This window comes from Canis lupus, chromosome 14 (genome assembly GCF_048164855.1).
Source record: "Canis lupus baileyi chromosome 14, mCanLup2.hap1, whole genome shotgun sequence".
Taxonomy (NCBI): domain Eukaryota; kingdom Metazoa; phylum Chordata; class Mammalia; order Carnivora; family Canidae; genus Canis; species Canis lupus.
The window spans coordinates 14547480-14570723 of NC_132851.1; the positions used below are offsets into that span (position 1 = coordinate 14547480).

The 23244-nt window shown below is 33.3% G+C and overlaps 1 protein-coding gene across 1 annotated transcript in view; it reads right to left on the bottom strand.

Annotated features, from left to right (window-relative positions):
• CSMD3 (CUB and Sushi multiple domains 3) overlaps nucleotides 1-23244 on the bottom strand; it is a 1168727-nt gene that overhangs the window by 267853 nt on the left and 877630 nt on the right. The window contains exon 28 of the mRNA XM_072774281.1: nucleotides 6085-6276. Coding sequence (XP_072630382.1) covers nucleotides 6085-6276 — 192 coding nt within the window. The remainder of the gene's footprint in view (nucleotides 1-6084; nucleotides 6277-23244) is intronic.

The window sequence follows — 23244 nt, forward strand, 5'->3', positions numbered from 1 at the left end:
CTACTTCCTTCAGCCTCCATGTCCCCAACACAAATGCTTCTTAGCCTACCCTAGAATGACTTTTATACTTATTCACTTTATTCTTCTCATCGTATCTATAGCCATTCTTCAAGGTTGACTTTCACCTTAAATTCACTCTCCTTGTTGCTGGAATTCTACTTCTAATTTTCTCCTAGTGTCTTTGTACAGATCTCAGTTTTATTGCCAAGTGTGTCTTCTTCAACTTTGTCTTATAATTCCTTGCCTAGTCATCTCTAATTTCCTTGCCTAGTCATCTCTGATTTTTGCTCTGTTACATTCTTCCATGTTGACCGTATCCATTTTTAAAATTCCAAGCCATATACCCAAATGCTCACTAGCTATCTCTACCTGATAGTCTACAGATGCATCATTAAACACAGAGTATCTGGCATATCCAAACCTCAACTCAAATTTGTTTCTTTTCTTTTTTTGCCACATGGATCATGATTTATTGTGTAGCAAGTCCCCTATCCTTGGACAGTTAGGCTGTTTCCAATTTGTGGACTTTGTAAACAGTGGTGGCCCTCTTCACCCTCCTTTCAGATGATTTTTTTTTTTTTTTTTTTTTTTTTAAGTAGGCTCTATCCCCAGTGCTGGGCTTGAACTCACAACCTTGAGATTAGGAGTCTCATGCTTTACCAACTGAGCCAGTCAAGTGCCCCTCAGATAATTTTATTGAGGTTAGAGTTCTGGAGACAGAAAGCTGGGCCTGAGCACAAGGACACTGGGAGTCCAGTCTGGAGTCCTTCCCTCATGCCCAGCCCCCTCATGTCCAGGCTTATTCACACAATCTCAGGCAGCCATCTTCACTGCTGTATTGTCCAGCTCTGTATGTCATTATTTTTCTTTTTGCTTTCCCCTCTAACTGCCCTTCTCTTCTGGTTATGGCCCACATCCTGGACCAGGGCTGGGACTCTTCAGTGGGCAGGAAGGGCTTGGCCTGAGAATCCCTTCTCCACACCTACTGTGTGCTGGGTACTCTGCAGACACTGGGCTCACATTAGGTCTCCCCATCCTGTTCCCCTTCTTCAGCTATGGCACAGCTGTGTTCCTGGCAATTCCACTTTTGTTCACCCTGGGCAAAAAGTCCTACGTGTCCATACTAGATATTTCAAATTTGTTTCTTCTTTTGCATTTCTAAGTTGTTTGATTAGTGCTGTCATCCACCTATATTTCCAAGCTAGAGGTTTAAGATTTTTCTTTTCTTGCTGCATCCATGTACCACTCCATCAAGAAACACTACTAAGACTCTACTTCTTACATCCTATAGCTATATTTCAACCTATTGCTCCTTCCTTTCCTACAACCATATTTCTAGAACTGATTCTTATCTCCTGTTTATCACAACGTCTTCTTGTTTCCCATGCCTCTGGTTTCCTCTAACTCATCTCTCTCCCAATAAAAACATCTAATCAGACTATGCCTATGCATATAATTCTGCAATTATTTCACACTGCCTGCATGATAATGCCCCAACTCCAATACAACTTTTATGACCTGATCCTTGCAACCTTCCCAATTGAATCAACCACCATCTTAGACCCAAAATTTACACTCAAGTACTATCAAACTGCTTCTAATTCCTGGCACTTCTATGCCTTTGCTCCTGCTATTCATGTCTGCCGAAATGTTTTCTCTATTCTACATGTATAGAACGTTTATGTTTTAAGATTTGTCACTGCCTCCACAGAGCTTTCCTGGAAATTCTTAGCCTGGGCTCTACTTCAGCTTTCTTCAACTTCCTCTAGTACGCAAAAAACCTCTAACATTTCCCTGCCATATGTACTTAAGTATTCCCTTCAGGTATCTGCATTCATCACTAATCTTAAATTAAAGACTGTGTCTTAAATGTTATCTTAAACCTGGGATTCAGTACATAGTACACATTCCATAAATGTTTGTGGAATTGCTAATGGCTTCTTGTATTGATTATGAAAATAGTGAAAATAACTGGGGATGGATGAACAATCTAATTTGTAGGTATATATTTTGATAAAAATAATAGCATATTTTGCCTTTAGAATTTGTAAACTTATATATGAATTTGAAAAAAAATAGAAAAAATGTGTAGTAAGGGCAAATGTATGTATGTATGCGTATATGTATAAAAGACAAAAATGATAGCAAAATGTTTTTTGTGTTGTTGTTTTTCATAAACTGTGGTAGCTGGATTGTGTGGGATTACATGGTAGAGGGATTCTTATGTTAATTTGGGAGAGCATAGGAGAGTAAATTTGTCTAAATTCTCCTTATCTTTCACAGGGAACATGTTTTGTTTTGTTTTGTTTTGTTTTGTTTTTAATTGTCAGAAATATACAATTTCTGACAATATACAATTTGTATATACAAATGCATGCGTCCATATATACTTTTATATGTTTATATCCTTTATCACCAAAGATATAGGGAAATTTTTAAAAAAGATATAGGAAAATATATTACATATATTTTTAAGTATCTTACTGGATATTTTCCATGATCATTCTATAATCTAGGCATAAGATCATCTAAAAATTCTTGTGATTCCATTATTTAAATTATATAACAACAATTTCCCAATATAGTTCGTTATAGTTGATTTTGGAAATCTGCAAAAGCCACCGAGGCAAGGAGAAATATTACCTGACATTTGTATATCCCAAATATTGAGTAAAGAAAATTTTCTTTGCCTCAAAAAGAGAAAACTTTAAATAGCATTTGGAAAATACATTTTTATTTTTATGCATGTAATCATCAAACATCCAGAATAAAAGTCTCTTTAAGTCAAATAGATTTATGAAATAAATTTTCAGTTAGGTTCCATGGATTTCTGACATAAATGATGAGTGTTGTTTCTCAAAAGGCAGTTACACAGGCCACTATTGATAATTATTTTATAATATTTTTTTAAAAGATTTTATTTATTTATTCATGAGAGACAGAGGCAGAGACATAGGCAGGAGAAGCAGGCTCCTCACAGGGAGACAGATGCAGAACTCGATTCCAGGGCCTTGGGATCACACCCTGAGCCAAAAACAGACGCTCAGCTGCTGAGCCACCCAGGCAACCCTATTTTATAATCTTAATTTTCTTTGACCCCATTTAGTTTTATTTGTGTATACTGACTTTAGCAGCAGCCCACTCACATTGTCTTTGTTACTTACCTTCATATTGAGTGCTACTACTTTCCCTTTGGCAATGTCAAAGTAATCTTCACACTGTCAATTTTGTTGGAATGAATTCTATTAACTCTCTTAAAGATGACGTCCTTCTATTTGGTACTTGCTTAAAGGCTATTTCAACATGCAAGCAAAATGCTTTATACTCCAGGGTCTGAGACATAGACTTATGGAGTTTCTAAAAAGTTCAGAGTTAATCTTTGGCATAGTATTTCCAATCATGGAGTTCTTTCTTATCAGTTTCAGAGGTCAAGATTTGTGCAGCCTTAGCAATTTTTCAGACATTTTTTTTTTTTAGGTTATTTTCTTCCTCAGAGAAGCTCTAATGCATATCTTCTCCTCAAGCTATCTTTTCCCACCAAAAAATAATACACAGCACCATAATCCATAAAAAAACTTTGCTCAACCTGCTCAATTTAAAAAATACTTAGTGTTTAACTATTTTTCCCCCTAGAATTAGGACTTGAAAGCTAAAGTCTTGTCTACAAATGGAATTATATTAAAGCTAATCACAAAAATCTTTCATCCTTTATGTTTTGTATTTTAGTGTTTTCTAGAATTTTAGTGTAAGGCTGTCTGATATTTTAGAATTCTAAACATAATAACATTTCACATTATATAGCCCTCTGGTAATTCTAATAAGCCACACCCTCTCACTAGGTTGAAGAGTTCTAACAAATCAAAAACTCCTACAGTAGTTCTGTAGTATTCTATCATTTCTTCTTTACACAAAGATTCTCTTTATGAGATAGTCAAATTCCAATCATTTGGAATGTGGTGTTTTAATTTAATTGGATTTTTTAAGGTTAACTGAATAGTAAACAAATGGAAAATTCATTCTTTTTCTTTGAAAAAAAGAATTTTAAAGATTTTATTTATTTATTCATAAAAGACACACAGAGAGACGCAGCGACTCAAGCAGAGGGAGAAGTGGCTCCCTGCAAGTAGCCCAATGTGAGACTCGATCCTGGATCCCAGGATGACAACCTGAGCCGAAGGTAGATGCTCAACCACTGAGCCACCCAGGCATCCCTGAAAATGTTTCTTAACTGTATTTTATTTTTTGTTTTTATAAGTATAGTTATAGTAAATGTAAATTAATCAATGCTTGATTTAGAATCTTATAGCAGTGGATGAAGAACAATATAAATGCTAAATGGAAATAATGAAGATTAAAGGAGAATATAGGTAAGTCTGTATTGGTTCAAGGTATGTCCTTATGTTATTTTATTTTTTTAAAGTTTCTCTAATAACTTATGTTATCTGCCTCATTTTCTACAAAGGTCTAGAACTGTCATTACTCTCTGACAGGCTTGAGGCTTTAGATGTGTCTTGCTTTATGCATCAAGTGTTTTGAAATGCCAACGTGTAAAACACAGAAAACGTGATGTGAAATACAGATTTTTTTTTTTTTTTAGCTTTCATTTCATTAGAAAGTAGGTTCACAAGAATAGGGAACTCCTCTGTTGTTGTTGTTGTTGTTGTTGTTTTCAGATTTTATTTATTTATTCATGAAAGACGAGAGAGAGAGAGAGAGAGAGAGAGAGAGAGAGAGAGAGAGGCAGAGACAGGTGGAGGGAGAAGCAGGCTCCATGCAGGGAGCCTGCCATGGGACTCAATCCCGGGTCTCCAGGACCACGCCCTGGACCAAAGGTGGCGCTAAACCACTGTGCCACCTTGGCTGCCCCTCCTCTGTTGTTTTACCGCTAAATCCTCCATGTTGAGAACAATGCCTAGGATACCCTGAGTTACTAATGAATTTGAGCTTGCAACTCTTGCATATGAAGTTACAAGATGAGGAAAACAAATCTGAATTGAGTGGTTGAGTTTGTTCCCTTCTGACTGAGGTACTACACACTCTTCCTATTACCATGTGACTCAAAATAATTACTGTGAAATGATTATTGAAAATGCATTTATGCATTGCATATAACTGAACAAAAATAAGGTTTTGTTTCCTAAATGTGCCAGATTTGCTTAAGTTGAATTCTTTAAGAAATACAACCATGAACAATGAATGAATGAATCTGGAATCTCTCAAGTTGCTTACAGTATAGTAAGAGAGAATATGTAAAGAAATAAAATTTTGAGTAGAGAGAACATACTTTGGTAAAAATCTATTGTAAATTCAAGGCAGCATTAATTCTAAGATACTTGAGGTAAAAGGTTTGAGATTAGCCAATTTTAATTTAAAAAACTTAATAATGAGATTTTAAAAAGATTTTATAGCAGGTTTTATGCTAAAGATGGTAGGTACATTCTTCTAACTTTTCTCATACCAGTAGAGATATAATATGTATCTTAATTTTCTAGAGTTTAACTTGGGAGGATCAAGAACAGAACATAGAGGTAAAAGACAGTTGAATGTATGCACCAATCTGCTGTAAATCCTTAGATTTATATTTTACTACTCATGAATGGAATGTAAAGCCAAAGCTTTGAAACTAAACTCAAACATAAAGTTTCAATTAAATTTCCATTCCCTACAAGAAATATCTATTAGAGATACAAGATGAATATGGCCCATTTCAAATGCAGAATCTGAATCTACTCTTTTAAATTTTAAAAGCAGTGGGTAACTACATTTTTATAGTATATAAGGGAAAATTTAGACTTTTCAAAAGCTTTACTTATTAACTTTTTTTTTTTTTTTTTTTTTTTTTTTTTTTTTTTTAGTCAGGATCATCAAACCATTGAGAATCTAATGAGATTACGGACCTTTTCATTGAGAAAAAAAATTATGATCATTTAAGATTTTATGCCTTTTTTTTGGAGATTCATAGATCTTAGAAATATTAGATCTCATATAAAACCTATTCTAGAATATTGTTCTTAATAACATCAATACCCATTTTAATCATTGTTTTATATTTATATAAAATTTTAATTTTTCTTTAATTCATACCTATACAGACCGGCGGGCTGGGCTGCCAGAAGTATCGATTTTCTACTTGAATGCAGGTTATTCTTTCCTCTCCTTGAAGCTCATATCCTGGGTCACATTGAAAAACAACAGTGTCCCCAGGTTCTCGTCCATCCCCATTTCGAGTCCCATTCATGGGAACCCCTGGGTCACGACATGCAGTGGCAACAGAACCTATCAAAAGACAGAAACAAATCTTTAGTTTTGACGCTACCAAAATCAATTTCAACATTCCAGACCTTACAGTTTAGAATCTTCCTTATATCTACATGCTTTTAGAAATTTAACTTAAGAAATGCTTGGGCCAATTTTTCAATCCCTACACAAAAAAATAATTGAAATCGTTTTTGTTAATTTGTGTGCTAACTTGTTTCAAGAAGGGGCATGCCATTTTAGTAGCTAAATAATAGATTTCCTGAAAGTTATTAGATGCTCTGTGAAAGACTGTGTAGAAGTTGAAGAGAAAACCATAGAAAGAACATATCTGCAAGGGAACTATTCCACAAAGGACTTGTATCTACGATATACATAAATAACTCTTAAAACTCAAGTGTGGTAGAGAGGAGGAAGAAGAAAACACATCCAATTAAGAAATGGGCAAAAAAATTTTCAATGAAGAGGATACTGGATGGTACACAAAAAGATTTCTTCAATCTCATTTACTATTAGGGAAATGCAAATTAAAACTGCAACGAGATATTATTATATACCTATCAGATTGGCTAAAGTAAAAGATAAGATGCATCTTATCTAATGCTGGCAAGGTTCTGGAGAAAATGAAATTATTCATGCACTGCTATTGGAAATATAAAATGTTATAGCCACTTTGGAAATAAGCATGTTTCTTGCAAGACTAACCATGTGCTTACCATACAGCTCAGTAATTACATTCATGTACATTTATCCCAGGGAGATGAAGACTTATGACCACATAAAAACCTGAACACATATTTATTCATAGAAGCTAAAAAGTAGGAATAACCCAAATGTTCTTCAACAAATGAATAATTAAACTAACTGTGTTTGCATACCATGGAATATTACTCAGCAATAAAAAGGAACGACAATACACATCACAACTTAAAAGGATCTGAAAGGAATTATGCAGAGTGAAAAAATACAATATCAAATACAACATCAAATATCATACTGTATGACTTTATTTATGTAACATTCTTGAAGAGACAAAATTAGAAAGCTGGAAAACAGATTAGTTAGTACCAGGAGTTGTAGGGGGAGGGGATAGAAAGGAGTGACCATAGCTATTAAAGATAAGATAAGGGATCCTTGTGATGAACTGTACTATGTCCTTACTGTGCTGGTCTTACAAATCTACATAGAGCTAAATAGGGGCAGCCCAGGTGGCTCAGCAGTTTAGTGCTGTCTTTAGCCCGGGGCCTGATCCCGGAGATCCGGGTCAAGTTCTGCATTGGGCTCCCTACATGGGGCCTGCTTCTCCCTCTGTCTGTGTCTCTGCCTCTCTCTCTCTCTGTCTCTTATGAATAAATAAAATCTTAAAAAACAACAACAAACAAATCTACATAGAGCTAAATAAACATATACACACAGATATATTCAAAGTTAATAAAATTTAAATAAGATTGATAGATTGTATCAAAATCAATTTTGTTGTTGGGATATTGTGCTATAGTTATACAAGAAGTTGTCATTGCAGGAAACTGGGTGAAGAGTATATAGGATCTCTTTATTATTTCTTACAACTGCATATAAGTGTCTAAAAATAAAAAGTTAAAAAAATCATTAGAGAAAGCAGAATAGTATGAGACCATAGGAAAGCAACTATTCTTCTATATACAGTATATGACACGTTTAATAATAGTTAACTCCAATTATTCAGGTTAATGGACAAAATATTATTTTGAATTACCATAAAGTAGATTTACCCTAAAGCATATGGCAATTAAGTATTAAGACAAAGAAGCTATTAAAATTTCCATTTAAATTATTATTAAACTATATTCATAAATGTAGGATTCACTTAGTATAAATTATTTTTTTAATTGCATATTAAACTAATGACATAAATTGCTGATTACAGACACATAACTGATATTCACTCATTCATTCACTTACTAACTTAATATATTCCAAACATTTTGCTAGGTTCTACAAACACAAAGAAGAAATGAGCAGACACAATAGAACTAAAGAAACTCCAAATTATTTTGCATAGTGGTGGTACCAATAAAGAGATTCTATTATAAACATCCTGAGGGGGTAGGTAGTTATATAGATACACAGGTAAGTAGATATAGATAGATTGATAGATTGATCAATCTGCCTAGTAAACTTGTTGTAGCTCATCTCTCTAACATATATACACAACCAAGAAACCAGAGAATCTGCACCCAATATTGTAATGTTCTGATTCTTAATGTTGTATGGGAATCAAAAGGAACACATCATCTAAAAAACTGAGAAAAAAAGGATAATGGTGGGATGCTAAGCCTGACACTGAAAAAAAAGCAGTAGATCTCAGCTCAGGTCTGGATCTCAGGGTCATGAGTTCAAATGCCATGTTGGGCTTCATGCTAGTTAGGAGCCTACTCAAAACGAAAAAAAAAAAAAAAAGAGGAAGAAAAGCGATCTCTAAAATAAAGGGCACATAGGTTGCTTTAGCATCAGATTCTTGTTTTTGGCTCAGGTCATGATCTCAGTTTTCTTGAGATTTAGTCCTCTGTCTGACTCTGAGCTCAGAGCTGATCTGCTGGAGATTCTTTCGCCATCCTTCACCCTTCCCACCCCTCACGTGTGTGCATGAACACACTCTCTGTCTCAAATAAAAAAATCTTTAAAAATAAAATAAAATGCAATAAAAACAAAAAATGATCATTCATATATATATGCATATGCAACATATATTTTGTTTACTTTTTCAACAGACTAAAAAAGTTAATTTTTAAGGGTTTCATTTTTAAAAGGGTTACTAAATGTGGACTGCAAATACAATTTTACTGATCACTTAAATGAAAAAAAATCTATGTATCATGTATAATCAAAAGTCTTGTAGTTTTGCTTCATTTTTTCTGATAAACTAATGTTTCTGAGCAATGACTATGGGCAGGAATTTTACATATATAATTCCTTAAATATTCCTAACAACCTATGAGACAAGTGTTATTATTATCCTTATTTAGAGGTGAGAAAACTAAAATTTAGAGAGATTAAGTAACCTGTCCAATATTACAAAAACTAAAGAGTACACAAACAAAATCTGAACTGAAATCTGTCTGACTTTAGAATCCAAATACTTAAATGTTATACTAGACTATCCTCTTCTATCTGCAACTGCTCCAGAGATGCAATTTTTCCCTAAATAAAATAAAATAAAATAAAATAAAATAATAAACCCCATTAAGAAATTATGGAAAAGGTAGGGATTATATCAATATCTCAATATCAATATCTCTTCCAAATGGAAAAGCTAGAGCTGGCACAAATTTGAACTATTGTAAAAATATTAAGTTTACTTTCATAGGAGTTCTTGTTGAAACAGTTGTTTTTAGTTATTAATAACAAATTCATATTCAAGAATATTGAGGAAATGGGGTAAGAAGTTGGTTCCAATATCCAAGTAAATTTGTTCTGTAATAACCATCTGTTCCTTCGCAGAGCATCTATAATGCATCATAGGCTCTGGACAATTATGATCTTCCAATATTGATAGAGATTTTTTGTGAAGTATTTTTGCAATAAACTGAGTCATTAAGGTGTTCTTGAATTGCTCTGTGATGGTTTTCATCCAGACTAAACTATATGTATTGGTTTTACAATATATGGGGAGTGATGTTCTACATAGAAAATTTACATTTAGGATGCTTTTACTGGAAAAAAAGTAACATAAATATGGAATGTGCTCTACTTTCAAAGTGAAAAATAGTAATGACATAAAATTACAAGAAAACCTCATTATTTTTTGTTGTTGAAGCTTCTCAAGCACTGAAGTCTGTTTCTGCAAAAAGTGTGAAGCCTCAGATGAACATTCCAAAAATAAAAATTAATGTGTAATAATGTATTGAAATAAGAGCAGTAATATATCTTAGCTGAAATTGAGGGTAAAAGAGATGTTTTCACTCTATTGTCAGATTTACTGTGGTTAAAGTGGACTCAAGTGGCTAAAATTAATCATTAGATGTCTTCGACATGGCAACTAATACATAGTATGTGAAAATACGCATTGCCTTTGGATCTGGTCAATGTAAAGAAACAGAGGTGGTGAACACCTATTGTTCCTTTTTCTGTCAATAAACAAATTAGGATAATATTCTAAAGCACAATAGAGAATTATGGAGTTAATGAAAGACTGAAGACATTTTTTTTTTTTCCTATTGGAACAACTTCAATTCTAAAAGCAGTCAGTGAAATACACACAGGAACAATTATTTTGTGTGAATGCCATTGTCCTATTTTCTTTATCTATTCAAAATTTGATCTCCATACTGGCTATACTCTGTGTTTGTTGGCAGACAAAATTATATAATTTTAGTATCAATCATTCATGTTTTCTGTATTGAATAGAAACTATATCCACTGAAGAAAATAAATAAGTACTTAGGAGCCATCCTGTATCTCCTTGAGATTAGGAATGAAATAATCTCATATAATTAGAATAATTAAAATGGCATTTATATAATACTAGAATTTAATAAGGTATTAGTCATGTATGTAAAAATAGATTGATATTTTTACTTGATATTAATTTTTCATTTTTGTGGGACATAAAATTCTAAAAATTTATCATTCTTACTTGTTTTTTCTCTTTGTTATATAATTTTTTTTAAGATTTTATTTATTTATTTATTCATGAGAGACACAGAAAGAGAGAGAGATAGGTAGAGACAGAGGCAGAGGGAGAAGCAGGTTCTATGCAGGGAGCCCGATGCAGGACTTGAACCCCGGACCACGGAATCATGCTCTGAGCCAAAGGTAGATGCTAAACCGCTGAGCCACCCAGGCATCCCGTGAGTTCAAATTTAATTGATGAAATGAACATCTGTAATTTTCTTTCCATTAAGGTGAAGTCTATCATTCATTCCTGATTTTTTTCTAACATAAATATGCAAACAGAAATTCCAACAAAGATAAAGGGTCTTAAGAATCCAAAGTCTCACTTGTAATGATATCATGAAAGGAACATTCTGGAAAAGCATATAATAGGCCACTTATATATAATATAATATCCAAATATTGCTTAGATTTAACTTACAAAGCTTTATAAAATTGATAATAAAAGATAACTGCTCTTGCTTGTTTCCCTCCTATGAAAAGGACTGGCCATTTATATTTTGGTTATTCTAGAATTTGAATTATCAAGTGGCTACCGTATGTTGTGCTCCTTATACTAGTTGACTATTACATAGAAATGATAATAATCACAGGGAAAAAGTATATAACTAGCATATGTGAATAGTTAATATTATTTATATGTAGTATTTTGTGGACACACTCTTTCAAACCCTGCATTATGAGCTGCTTCTCACTTGATTGAAAAAAGTCTGGGTACTACTATTATCCATATTTTTCCAATGAGAAAATGTAGGCTTACAAGGGATAAGAAACTTGCCCAACATCGCAGAGTTATTTAGGGTAGTCAAAGTTGGAATGCAGACATGAGAACACACCCAAGGGAAATTTCTTAAATAAAAATGATAGAACCTTTGAAATAAAAAATGCTTAGTGTATAGACTGTATTATAAAACTTGAATGATGTGATTACTTAAAATGAAATTTCTAAAATATGTTATTAACCGTTAAGTGTCATTATAAAATCAGAAAACTAACTATCCACCTATCATTCTGATGGAGCAGTCCAAAAAACTGCACATTTACAACAGTTGACTTTAAAACTAATTAATATTTTACTAAAAACAATTACAACCATCAACATTACTATTTTATCCCTGGGATTCCATTAGCATATACTGTGTCAAACTAAATAAAGTCTGTATATTTAAGAAAGAGATACAGTTAAACATGAAGAACAATTAATTTAGAAGAGATTTCAATAAAACAATGACAATAATGATTCCTGTCTCTATTGAGAGCACATATTATCCAAAACACTAGGCTATAGGCTAACTTCATACTTTTTTTTTTTTCTAAAGATTTTATTTATTTATTCATGAGAGACACACAGAGAAAGGCAGAGACATAGGCAGAGGGAGAAACAGGCTCCACGCAGGAAGCCCGATGTGGGACTCGATCCTGGGACTGATCCTGGGACTCCAGGATCACTCCCTGAGCCAAAGGCAGACGCTCAACCACTGAGCAACCCGGTGTCCCTAACTTTATACTCTTAAGTTAAAATACCACATCTTTATAAAGTATTATTATCATGTCCATTTTTAAGTGGGTAAAATGAACCTCATTGATGTTAAATGCTTGCTCTTAGCAGAGTGGAGATTTGAATTCAAGAAACAACAGCGTTTCAACCAGTATAGTATATTGTCTCAGTATGATCCTATGCCATTACTGGATACAACAAAACTAAATCATGTCCTACTAAGGGAACATCTACAGTTGTTTATTGATAAAAGAATTAGATCTAGTTTTAAATGGAAAGGCAGGAATATTGAGCAGCTTATAATTCTTTCTTGCTACACAACAAAATTTCTTGCTACTAATATTTCACCATAAAGGAAAGCAAAAAAGACAGACTCTAGATTCTTTTCACAGGTATTATTCAGACTAATAGAAATTCGATTTAGCCATATATATGCTATATTTAGCTATATATGTGCCAGATAGTATTCTTTAATTACAATACTAAGGACATTGCACTCCAATTGTTTTTTTTTTTTTTTCATTCTCTTTCTTCTTCTCATCCTCTCTTTTGCCTGATTTCTTCCCTTATAATTCACTGAGTAAGTAGAAGCTATAAGACAGGCAACTCCTCATTTAAGCACCACCAAATCTATCAGTCCAATCATATCTGCTTTCCACTGTGTTGCCATGGAGAAGGAGCTTTTGCTCTACTGAAGGTCAACCCTAGTTCTTGTGCTGCTGGTATTAAACCCTCTTTTACTCTCAAGGACTTTATTCCTAAATATTTCTGATCTCTTCTGAATTACTAGTTCTTCCTTCCTTAATGGCCCATTCCTAATAGCATATAGACATAACTTCCATTTTCCAATTTGAATAAATAAGCAAAACTCTGATTACATCTCCATCCTCTTACAATTATTTTTCCTATTTCTCTCATTTCTTTAATAAGAAACTTATTAAGCATCTCTCTTGAGGGAGATATCTGTACAACTATTTCCGGTTTCATCATCAGCCTTTTATCGATATAGTCACTAAACAGCTCGTTAAATCTATCTGCCAGATCCAGTGGTAACTTCTATTCCTTCTTTTTCCAAAAACTTCTCAGCAGTATGTGCCACAACTGACCAACCTTCCTTCTTCAGGTACGTGTTTTTTTGGCCTCCCAGTCATCAGAATTTACTAATATTCTTTTTGGCTTATTTGCTGTTTCTTTTTCAATATCACCTCTGTCTGTATCTTTTTAACCTGATGACCGAGAGCTAAAATACTCCAGGGATTAATGTTTAATGTTCTGTTCCCTTCTTTGTACAATTTCCTCCAGGATAACTTCATCTGACCCATGGTTTTAAATACTCTTTCTAGCTTAATGCCTCTCAAATTTGTATATTCAGCTTTGATGTCTCTCCTGAGCTCCAGTCCATGCCATTCAACTGCCTATTTAGCTCTTTTACTTGGATATCTAATAGTCCCTTCAAGGTAGAGTGTACAAAACATCTACAAAAGTATAAAAGTATCTCCTAATTTTCAGATTTTCAGAAACTATAAAAAATTTATTAAAGTTTTGCCTGTGTATATAATTTTTCCTATGGTATCGATGTCAATACAATCAAATAACACTTCCATTTGGAAACTTAAAAAAATTCTCATTGCAAACTTCTAACTTACTAAAGCATCTAGATATGAATACTTTTGTTAGGAATAAATTCACCATAAAAGTTAAAAATCCCTGACATAAGAAATAAATTGAACATCAGTAAAAATATAAAGTCTTCTCTTTAAATTTATTTTATTTTTTAAAGGTTATTTATTTATTTATCTGTTTATTCATGAGAGACACAGAGAGAGAGAGAGGCAGAAACAGAGGCAGAGAGAGAAGAAGACTCCATGCAGGGTGCCCGATGTGGGACTCGATCCTGGGACTCGATCCCAGGACTTCAGGATCATGCCCTGGGCTGAAGGCAGGCACTAAACTGCTGAGCCACCCAAAGATCCTCAAGTCTTCTAATTTTTACTCTATCTTTTTATCCTAGTGATTTTTATCTTGCATAGTAGCATTTGATACCTAGTGGTATCAAATGCATTCTCAACATTGTTACAACTCATCAGTGCTATAAATATACTTCTAACTTCTTTTTTTTTACTTCTAACTTCTAATCTTATGTTTGCTTTAATCTAAATGAGAGTATAATTTAATTAGAAACATGTACTTCACCTAATACGTATTTTACAATCCTTACCAGTGCATATATAGATTTCAAGTATAATGTGGATGGTAGCTTGAACTATTATTCAGAGGTAATGTCTAAGTGACAATCTTAGTGGCCTTAAGAAAATTAATCTTCCAATTTTCTTATTGCATTGTTTTCTATAACAGGGACTAGATACACTAAAATCACTCATAAGTTCCAACGTATCCTTTCTATTCAGAAAATTGACTCTTCGGTATAGACTTGTTTATATCAAAACCTTTCGAAAAAGAAAAACCTAGGACTTCATACTGTTGAATAAGTAATATTATCAGAAGCAGGAAAGTCTCTTCTATGGTAAGAAAGGACATTGATCATATTGCACTTGTTCCCTGAAACTTAGCAGTCTCATCTATAAAACTGGCATAGTAGCATTTTACCTGCCTGATTTTGTACCAAATAATATTTTAAAGTCCTATTCTAACAATTATGTTATATAATCCTATGAAAATATCAATTCTGAAATGAATCATTAAAGACCAATGATATTGTATGTCTTTGCAGTATCAGGAGACTTCAGCAAGGTAATAGTCCAGATTTGGTATTCACAAGGCCTTAGATTCATTCGTTCCAGTTTTATTGCCTTATACTTTTGTATTGACTGACAAATGGCACTATATTCTCTACTTCACTATGTATAAGAAAGTAAAGTTGGGTAATGGGAATATTTAACCTGTTAGAAAACTCCATCCAGAGTCAGATTCATCAGAAAATACTTGACATGCAGATGGTAAACTAGAGGTGGATTTCACCCTGGAGTATTTTGCCCTTGATTGAGCTCTTCCTTTGTACTAGTCCATCAATTTTATAAAGAATGTTCAACATTATTATTAGGCCTACAGTCTGCCAGCTACTCAGTAATGTGGCTATCTTTAGAATTTCATTATGTTTCTAAGGATACACCTAATGATATGGCAAGTCAAGTTAAAGTAGATGGCAGCATGACAGAGATATTGCCATCAACCCAGGAAGGAAACGAAGCTTCTAATGCATAGGATGCAAAAAAGAACCTCAAAGCCAGTGTTGTCATATATTTCCAAGGATAGAGAAATTTATTTTTTTTAAAAAGAATATTCAATTATTTTATCAGTTAATTGCTCTGCCCCCACAATAAGCCAGGTATTGGTATGCTTGATATTGAAGATATATTCTAACAAGACAATATCTCCCTACCTTCATTGTGGTTTATGCTTCAGTATGAGGATAAAAGTGCGAATAAAATTACTGATACAGGGATGCCTGGGTGGCTCAGTTGTTGAGCGTCTGTCTTCAGCTCAGGTCATGATCCCAGGGTTCTGGAATTGAGTCCTGCATCAGGCTCCCCTCAGTGAGCTATGAAGCCTTCATAGCCTTCTGCCTATGTCTCTGCCTCTCTCTGTGTGTCTCTCATAAATAAATAAATAAAATCTTTAAAAAAATTATGGATACAATTTTTGTGGAATCAAACACATGTTAAGTAGAGAACAAAAAGTAACCTATATAGGAAACTGATTTTATATCTAAAAATTATTTTTTAAAAAAAGTTGGACAGATATATAAAAATTATAAAATGTTATATAAAAGCCTAATTTGAAATTGAATTATATATATATATTTACATATATATATATATATATATATTTACTTATGATAGTCACACAGAGAGAGAGAGAGTGGCAGAGACACAGGCAGAGGGAGAAGCAGACTCCATGCACTGGGAGCCCGATGTGGGATTCGATCCCAAGGCTCCAAGATCGCGCCCTGGGCCAAAGGCAGGCGCTAAACTGCTGCGCCTCCAGGGATCCCTGAAATTGAATTCTAATATTAAGGTATCACTAGAATTAATAAGCAAAAAACCAAATCATACAAAAATGGTTTCACATTATTTCTAACTGCCAGTGTACAGTATCAGTGCACTTTTAGCTTTACATTATTAAAAGATTTCCTACTCAATCAGATTCATTTAACATTTACTAAATACTAAGTACCAGGTGCAGAACCAATTTCTAGGGATACAAATATTAACATAACATACTTGCTCTTCAAAGGAACATAATCTAAGAGGAACAGCATATGTGTACATAGCTTTAATACAATAAAAAGGGCATTAAAATCACGTGATTTTTATCATTCAAACTGAAAAATTCTGGGAATAAAATAAGAAGTTAAAAATAATTTATATAATTAAAAATATGTATTGATGAACAAAATTGGTATTATATTGATGAACATTTCAAAATAGTTATCTATATAGAAACTGTTTTTAAAATAATGTCTAACAAAATGGCATATATCTGTGCACAAAAGAATATATTCTTTATATGAATTATCTAAACATTAAAAATAATGTAATCAAATAATCATTTGTGGTACATGTGCACATTTTTAATTGGTTTCTTAACGATTATTCAGTGCGTTTTACTCTTTTTTTTCTAAAGAATGAATATATTCTTATTTTTTTAAGTTAAAGGTTTTTTTTTTAAAGGTTGTATTTATTTATTTATGAGAGACACAGAGAGAGAGAGAGAGGAAGAGACACAAGCAGAGGGAGAAGCAGGCTTCATGCAGGGAGCCTGATGTGGGACTCCAACCCAGGACTCCGGGATCACACCCTGGGTAAAGATATTTTCAGTACATTTAAAATTGTTGGCGTGTTCAACTGATGTCTCCTCAGGTCATACTATTTTTATTAAGAAAGGTTTCTCTTTATAGGTACTGAGTTATCTGGTAAGCTTCAGGCTAACTTTTAAAATGGAGGAAAGTTTCAATTTGATTTTTTTCATACAGCAAATGTGCACATATTTCAGCTGAAATATTTTCATAGATACTGAATTTTACTTCTTTTCAGATACCTTTCTCTGACAAAAATTTTTTACAATATAAAACTTGTCAAACAAGTTTTCTTAAATTATGATTTTTTTTTTTTTTTAAGTAGGCTCCACATCCAGCATGGAACCCAATGCAAGGCTTGAACTCAGAACCCTGAGATCAAGACCTAAGCTGAGATTGAGAATCAGACATATAACAACCTGAATCATCCATGTCCCCCCTTAAATTATGGTTTTTTAAATATTCACTTTTAAGCTGTATAATTGTGTTCTTTTCAATTTTATTCCATTCCACAATAAAATATAAATGTAATACAATTAAAAATTAGGTGGTTAAAAATTTCAAATAAGATAGTTTGAACTTTCACAATTTTATTAAAAAAAAAAAAATTTAAATGTCTTCCTAATGCTAAACTTTGTTGTTAATTGCAATTCAGCAAAAACTTCAAAGCTGAAGATCTTTAGCACTCCAATAATTGAATATTTTGAATAAAGATTTTCAAATGATTTAATGAAAACCATATTTAAAGGTTTAATTCTAAAATAATTTCAACACCATGCCAGGGAATTTTGGTCAATTTTGCAAAAGAGTGCTTCAGAAATGCAAACCTTTCAAAGCCTGAATGACAATAAGCAGCAAAGAGAGAAAATGGTGCTGACATACTCAAGTTTACTTATTCATTTTTTGAAGCAGTATCATTGTTGCACACATGCACACAAATGTAATTCAATTATTTCACTGTATATAAGTATATCTATAAATTTTAACATTTTTATTGTGATGAGTAGCATCTGCTTGATCACAGTTATGAATTATATGTACATCACAATGAATTCTCAGTATATTTCTGTTTCTTAATTTTATGGGAGCTTTGTTTTTATCATGAGGCTATTTATCATCAAAATTTGTATTATTATCACAGAACAAACAACTATATTTAATAATTTAAATTTTAAAATCTGAAATTTGTCTTACTTAAAAATATTTAAAAGATAATTATCTGCTTAAAGTTAAAAAAATATGTACTTGAGTGTTCACATATACAGAAGTGAGATAAATGAAAACAATTGCCCAAAGGACTAAAGGGGAAATGGAAATATACTATTGTAAGGCTCTTTTTTTTTTTAAGATTTTTATTTATTTATTCATGAGAGAGACAGAGAGAGAGAGGGGCAGAGACACACGCAGAGGGAGAAGCAGGCTCCATGCAGGGAGCCCAACATGGGACTCGATTCTGGGTCTCCAGGATCACACCCTGGGCTGAAGGCAGGTGCTAAACCACTGGGCCACCCTGGCTGCCCCTGAAAAATCCCAATTAAAATTGCATCAAAAAGAATAAAATGCCTAGAAATAAACCTAACCAAGAAGGCAAAAGACTTATATTTTAAAAACTACAACACATTAAGGAGAGAGATTGAAAAAGACACAAATAAATGGAAAGATATTCCATGCTCATGGATTGGAAGAATTAATATTGTCGAGATGTCCATACTACCCAAAGTAATCTACAAATTCAATGCACTCTGTCTCAAAATTTCAATTGCATTTTTCACAGAAGTAGAACAAATAATCCTAAAATTTGTATGGAATCACAAAAGGCCCTACATAGAGTAGCAATCTGAGAAAGAAGAACAAAGCTGGAGCCATCATGCTTCCGGATTTCAAACTGTATTACAAAGCTATCATAATTAAAATCATGTGTTATTGTCATAAAAATAGACACAAAGAGCAACGGAACTAAGTAGAGAACTCCAAAATAAGCCTATGTATATACAGTCCATTAATTTATAAGAAAGTAGCCAAGAATATTACATGGGGAAAAGACAGACTCTTTAATAAATGGAATTGGGAAAATTAGCCAAAAACAAGAGAATGAAACTACTTATATTATACAAAAAAAAAAAAAAAAAAAAACCACAAAAAATTAAAGACTTGAACCTGAGGCCATAAAACTAGGACCTGAAGCCATAAAACTCTTAGAAGAAAGCACAGGCACTAAGCAATTTGACATAGGTCATGGTGTTATTTTAAAAATCTGACACCCAAAGTAAAGGAAACAAAAACAAAAATAAACAAGTGAGACTGTATTGAATTAAAGAGCTTCTGCACAGCAAAGGAAACCACTAACAAAATGAAAAGGCAATGTACTAAATGGGGAAAAATATTTGCAAGTCATATATCTGACAAAGGGCTAATATCCAAAATATATAAAGAACTCATACAACTCAGTGGCAAAAAATAACTAAAAAACAAAAACAAACAAATAAATCCAATTTAAAAATGGGCAGAGGATCCAAACAGACATTTTTCCAAAGAAGACATACATGGCTAACATGTAAAGGAAAAGATGCTCAACATCATTAATCATCAGGGAAATGCAAATTGTAATCACAATGAAATATCATTTCACATCAGTTAGAATGGTTATTATAAAAAAACCAAGAAACTACAAGTGTTCATAAGGATGTAGTGAAAAGGTAATCTTTGTGTACTGTTGGTGGATACTATGAAAAACAGTGTGGAGTTTTCCTCAAAAAATTAAAAATAGATTTTCTATATGATCCAGCATTTCCACTTCTATTTCCTAAAGATAATGAAAACACTGACTCAAAAATATATAGCATCCCCATGTTCATTGTAGCAGTATTTATAATAACCAATACATGGAAACAACCTAAATCTCTATTGTTAAATGAATGGATAAGGAAATTGTGGGGGGTGCAGGTGCATGTGTATGCATGCAATGGAGTATTATTCAGCTATAAAAAAGATACAGCTTTGCCATTTGGGACTAAAAATCATATGTTATCTCTCTTTCTCTGACTTATTTCAGTTAATATAATGCCCTCAAGGTCCATCCATCTTGTCCCAAGTGGCAAATCAAAAAAAAAAAAAAAAAACAACCCTAAGCTTATAGGTACAGAGAATCAATAGGCAATTGGCAGAGGAAGGGGGTTGGGGAAGTGAAGGAATGGGTGAAAGGGATCAAAAGGTTAAAAAAAGTTAATAGAGGAGAAAAATACGATCGTGATAAAAAGGAGCAATGAACAGCTGAATCCAATAAAAATAATAATAGACAAAGCCAACCATATAAAAAATTAACATTAGATGTAAATGGTCTACTAATTTAGGAGACTATTACTAAAAAGCAGAGATTTTTCAGACTTTATAAAGAACTTGAGAATCATGTGCCTCTACTAGAAACCTACTTTAAATATACAGTCACTACCAAGTTAAAAGGATGCTAAATAGTACACTAGTGCTATATGAGTCATAAGATATTTATATGAGACAAAGTAAATTTCAAGACATGGTAAATTATCAGTGAAAAAGAGGTCTTTCTTAGTAATGAAAATGTCAACTCATTAAGAAGATGCAGCATCTAAAATGTTATGCACTTAATGACATATCTTCATTATACACAAAGCAAAAATATGACAGGACAGAAAGAATAAGTAGATGCATCTACAATTGCAACTGGACATTTCGACACTTCTCTTTCATTAGTTGATAAAAAAAAAAGTAGACAGAAAACCAGTAACGATATTGAACACTTCAAACACAATAATAACCACCAACTATATATAATTGGTATTTACAAAACACTCCACACAATAATGGCAGGTACACATTCTTTTCAAATGCTAGAATTAATACATGATCATGGCTTCAAATGACCATTTAATATATTATATTTTATAATATAAAATTGCCCCTCCACAGCCTATATAATGTTAACATGATACATGAGGCAATAAAGTATCATGTAATTCAGTATTATACTACTTTTGGATTAAGACAAAAAAAATCAATCAGCATATGATTTCCTCTGTAAAATATTTTTGCCACTTATCAAAACATGTTTTATAGAAATGAGATTACATGGAACTCTCAGTTTCTTTAAAAAAAAAATGTGTTTCTGTGGGAAGCTTGGGTGGCTCAGCAGTTGAGCATCTGCCTTCGGCTCAGGGCATGATCCTGGGGTCCTGGGATCGAGTCCCGCATTGGGCTCCCTGCAGGGAGCCTTTTACCTCTTTCGATGTCTCTGTCTCTCTCTGTGTCTCTCATGAATAAATTAAAAAATAGAAGATAAAAAAAATAAAAATATGTTTCTGTATATACTTTTGATTTACAAATATCAATAAAAATATTCTAGATTCTGGGGGATCCCTGGGTGGCGCAGCAGTTTGGCGCCTGCCTTTGGCCCAGGGCGCGATCCTGGAGACCCGGGATCGAGTCCCACATTGGGCTCCCGGTGCATGGAGCCTGCTTCTCCCTCTGCCTATGCCTCTGCCTCTCTCTCTCTGTGACTATCATAAATAAATAAAAAACTTAAAAAAAAAAAAAGTTGTTTAAAAAAAAAATATTCTAGATTCTTCCCTGCTGTCTTTTGAGGGCCCAGTTTCAACTTTTTCAAAGGTAAGTTTATCTTTGTGGATCTCAGGATCCTTTGGCCTTTTGGATGGTGAATATTCACTACATACATTTTCATTAAACATGTACTTTTTAAAATCACTCTTGTTATAAATGTCTATTGTAATAAAATTTAAAAAAATATTTCTATGATAAAATAAATAGTTGTGAATTGACCCCACAAAATAAATAACAAAAACACTCATGGAAAGAACATGCAGACTATATACCTTAGCTTTGCAGCACATCTCCTGAGCCTCTATTTTTGCGCATATTTCAAGAACACATTTTTCCTGCTAATCCTGCCAATTCATGTCCTGACAGCTTTATGTATCTTTCAAACCACAGCAAGACTATGACATAACTTGCTGTTATACAAAACAGCTTGCAGGGCAATAGCATCAAATGCTTCTCCCACTACCTTCCAAAATCAGAATAAGTTAGATGTTCATATCTGAGAATATTTGATTTACCTACAAGTGCCCTATAAATTCTCCTTGAAAGGGAAGTGTGAATTACCTGGCATATGGAAAAGATTAGAAAATGGAGGTAGGTTATCAGTATTTGTTTTTCAAATTTAATCATGCATAATAATTACTCTGAACTCTATGAACATATCTCACACATGACTAGATGAGATCAAACACAAAATAGAGGTCTAATAAATACACCTTGGGTATTTTAACAGAATAGTAGCCTATTACTGTAGAGTACTGGCCTATATTGGCCCAAATAATGATACTTTGCTAAAAAAGAAAATACAGATCCAAGCCCCCAACCAGTCAGGATGCTAGGATAACGTGCATAAACTCAGACTGTTCTGGGTAAACTAGACCATATGGCAGTACAGATGTGGAAATGACTAATTCTGCCTAGGAGTTCATCAGTACCAGACATTATCATTTATCCTGGACCTTGGAAAATGCCTAAGAATTTATAGATTTTTGAATGTGGACCTACCTGTTTCAGGAATATGGAAGAGAAGCAGAAAAGTGAAAAGACATTGTCTTATCAGGAAAGTGTAGTTAGAGGACTAGATGTATATAAATGAGTAGTGAAGGATGAAGCTGGCAGGCAGTTTGGCTGCAAATTGTGGAGGCTTTAGATGTAATTCCAAAGTTTTGAACTTAAGACTGTGTGTCCATTAAAAAAAAAATTGAAATGGAGGGGTGATATCTGACTTGTTTTTTTAAAAACATCAGTCAGGTGGAAATATGGAGAAAAGTCTGCTGGAGGGATAATGAAGTGAGTGGCTAGTTGACTGTCACAGTAGCACAGGCAGTGATAATGAGGATGAGAACAAAGACAGGGGCACCATGCCGTCTTTTGAGGCTGGGAGACATCAACCTCTCCTGGCTAAGGGATCCATTTCCTCGAGAATTTTCAACAG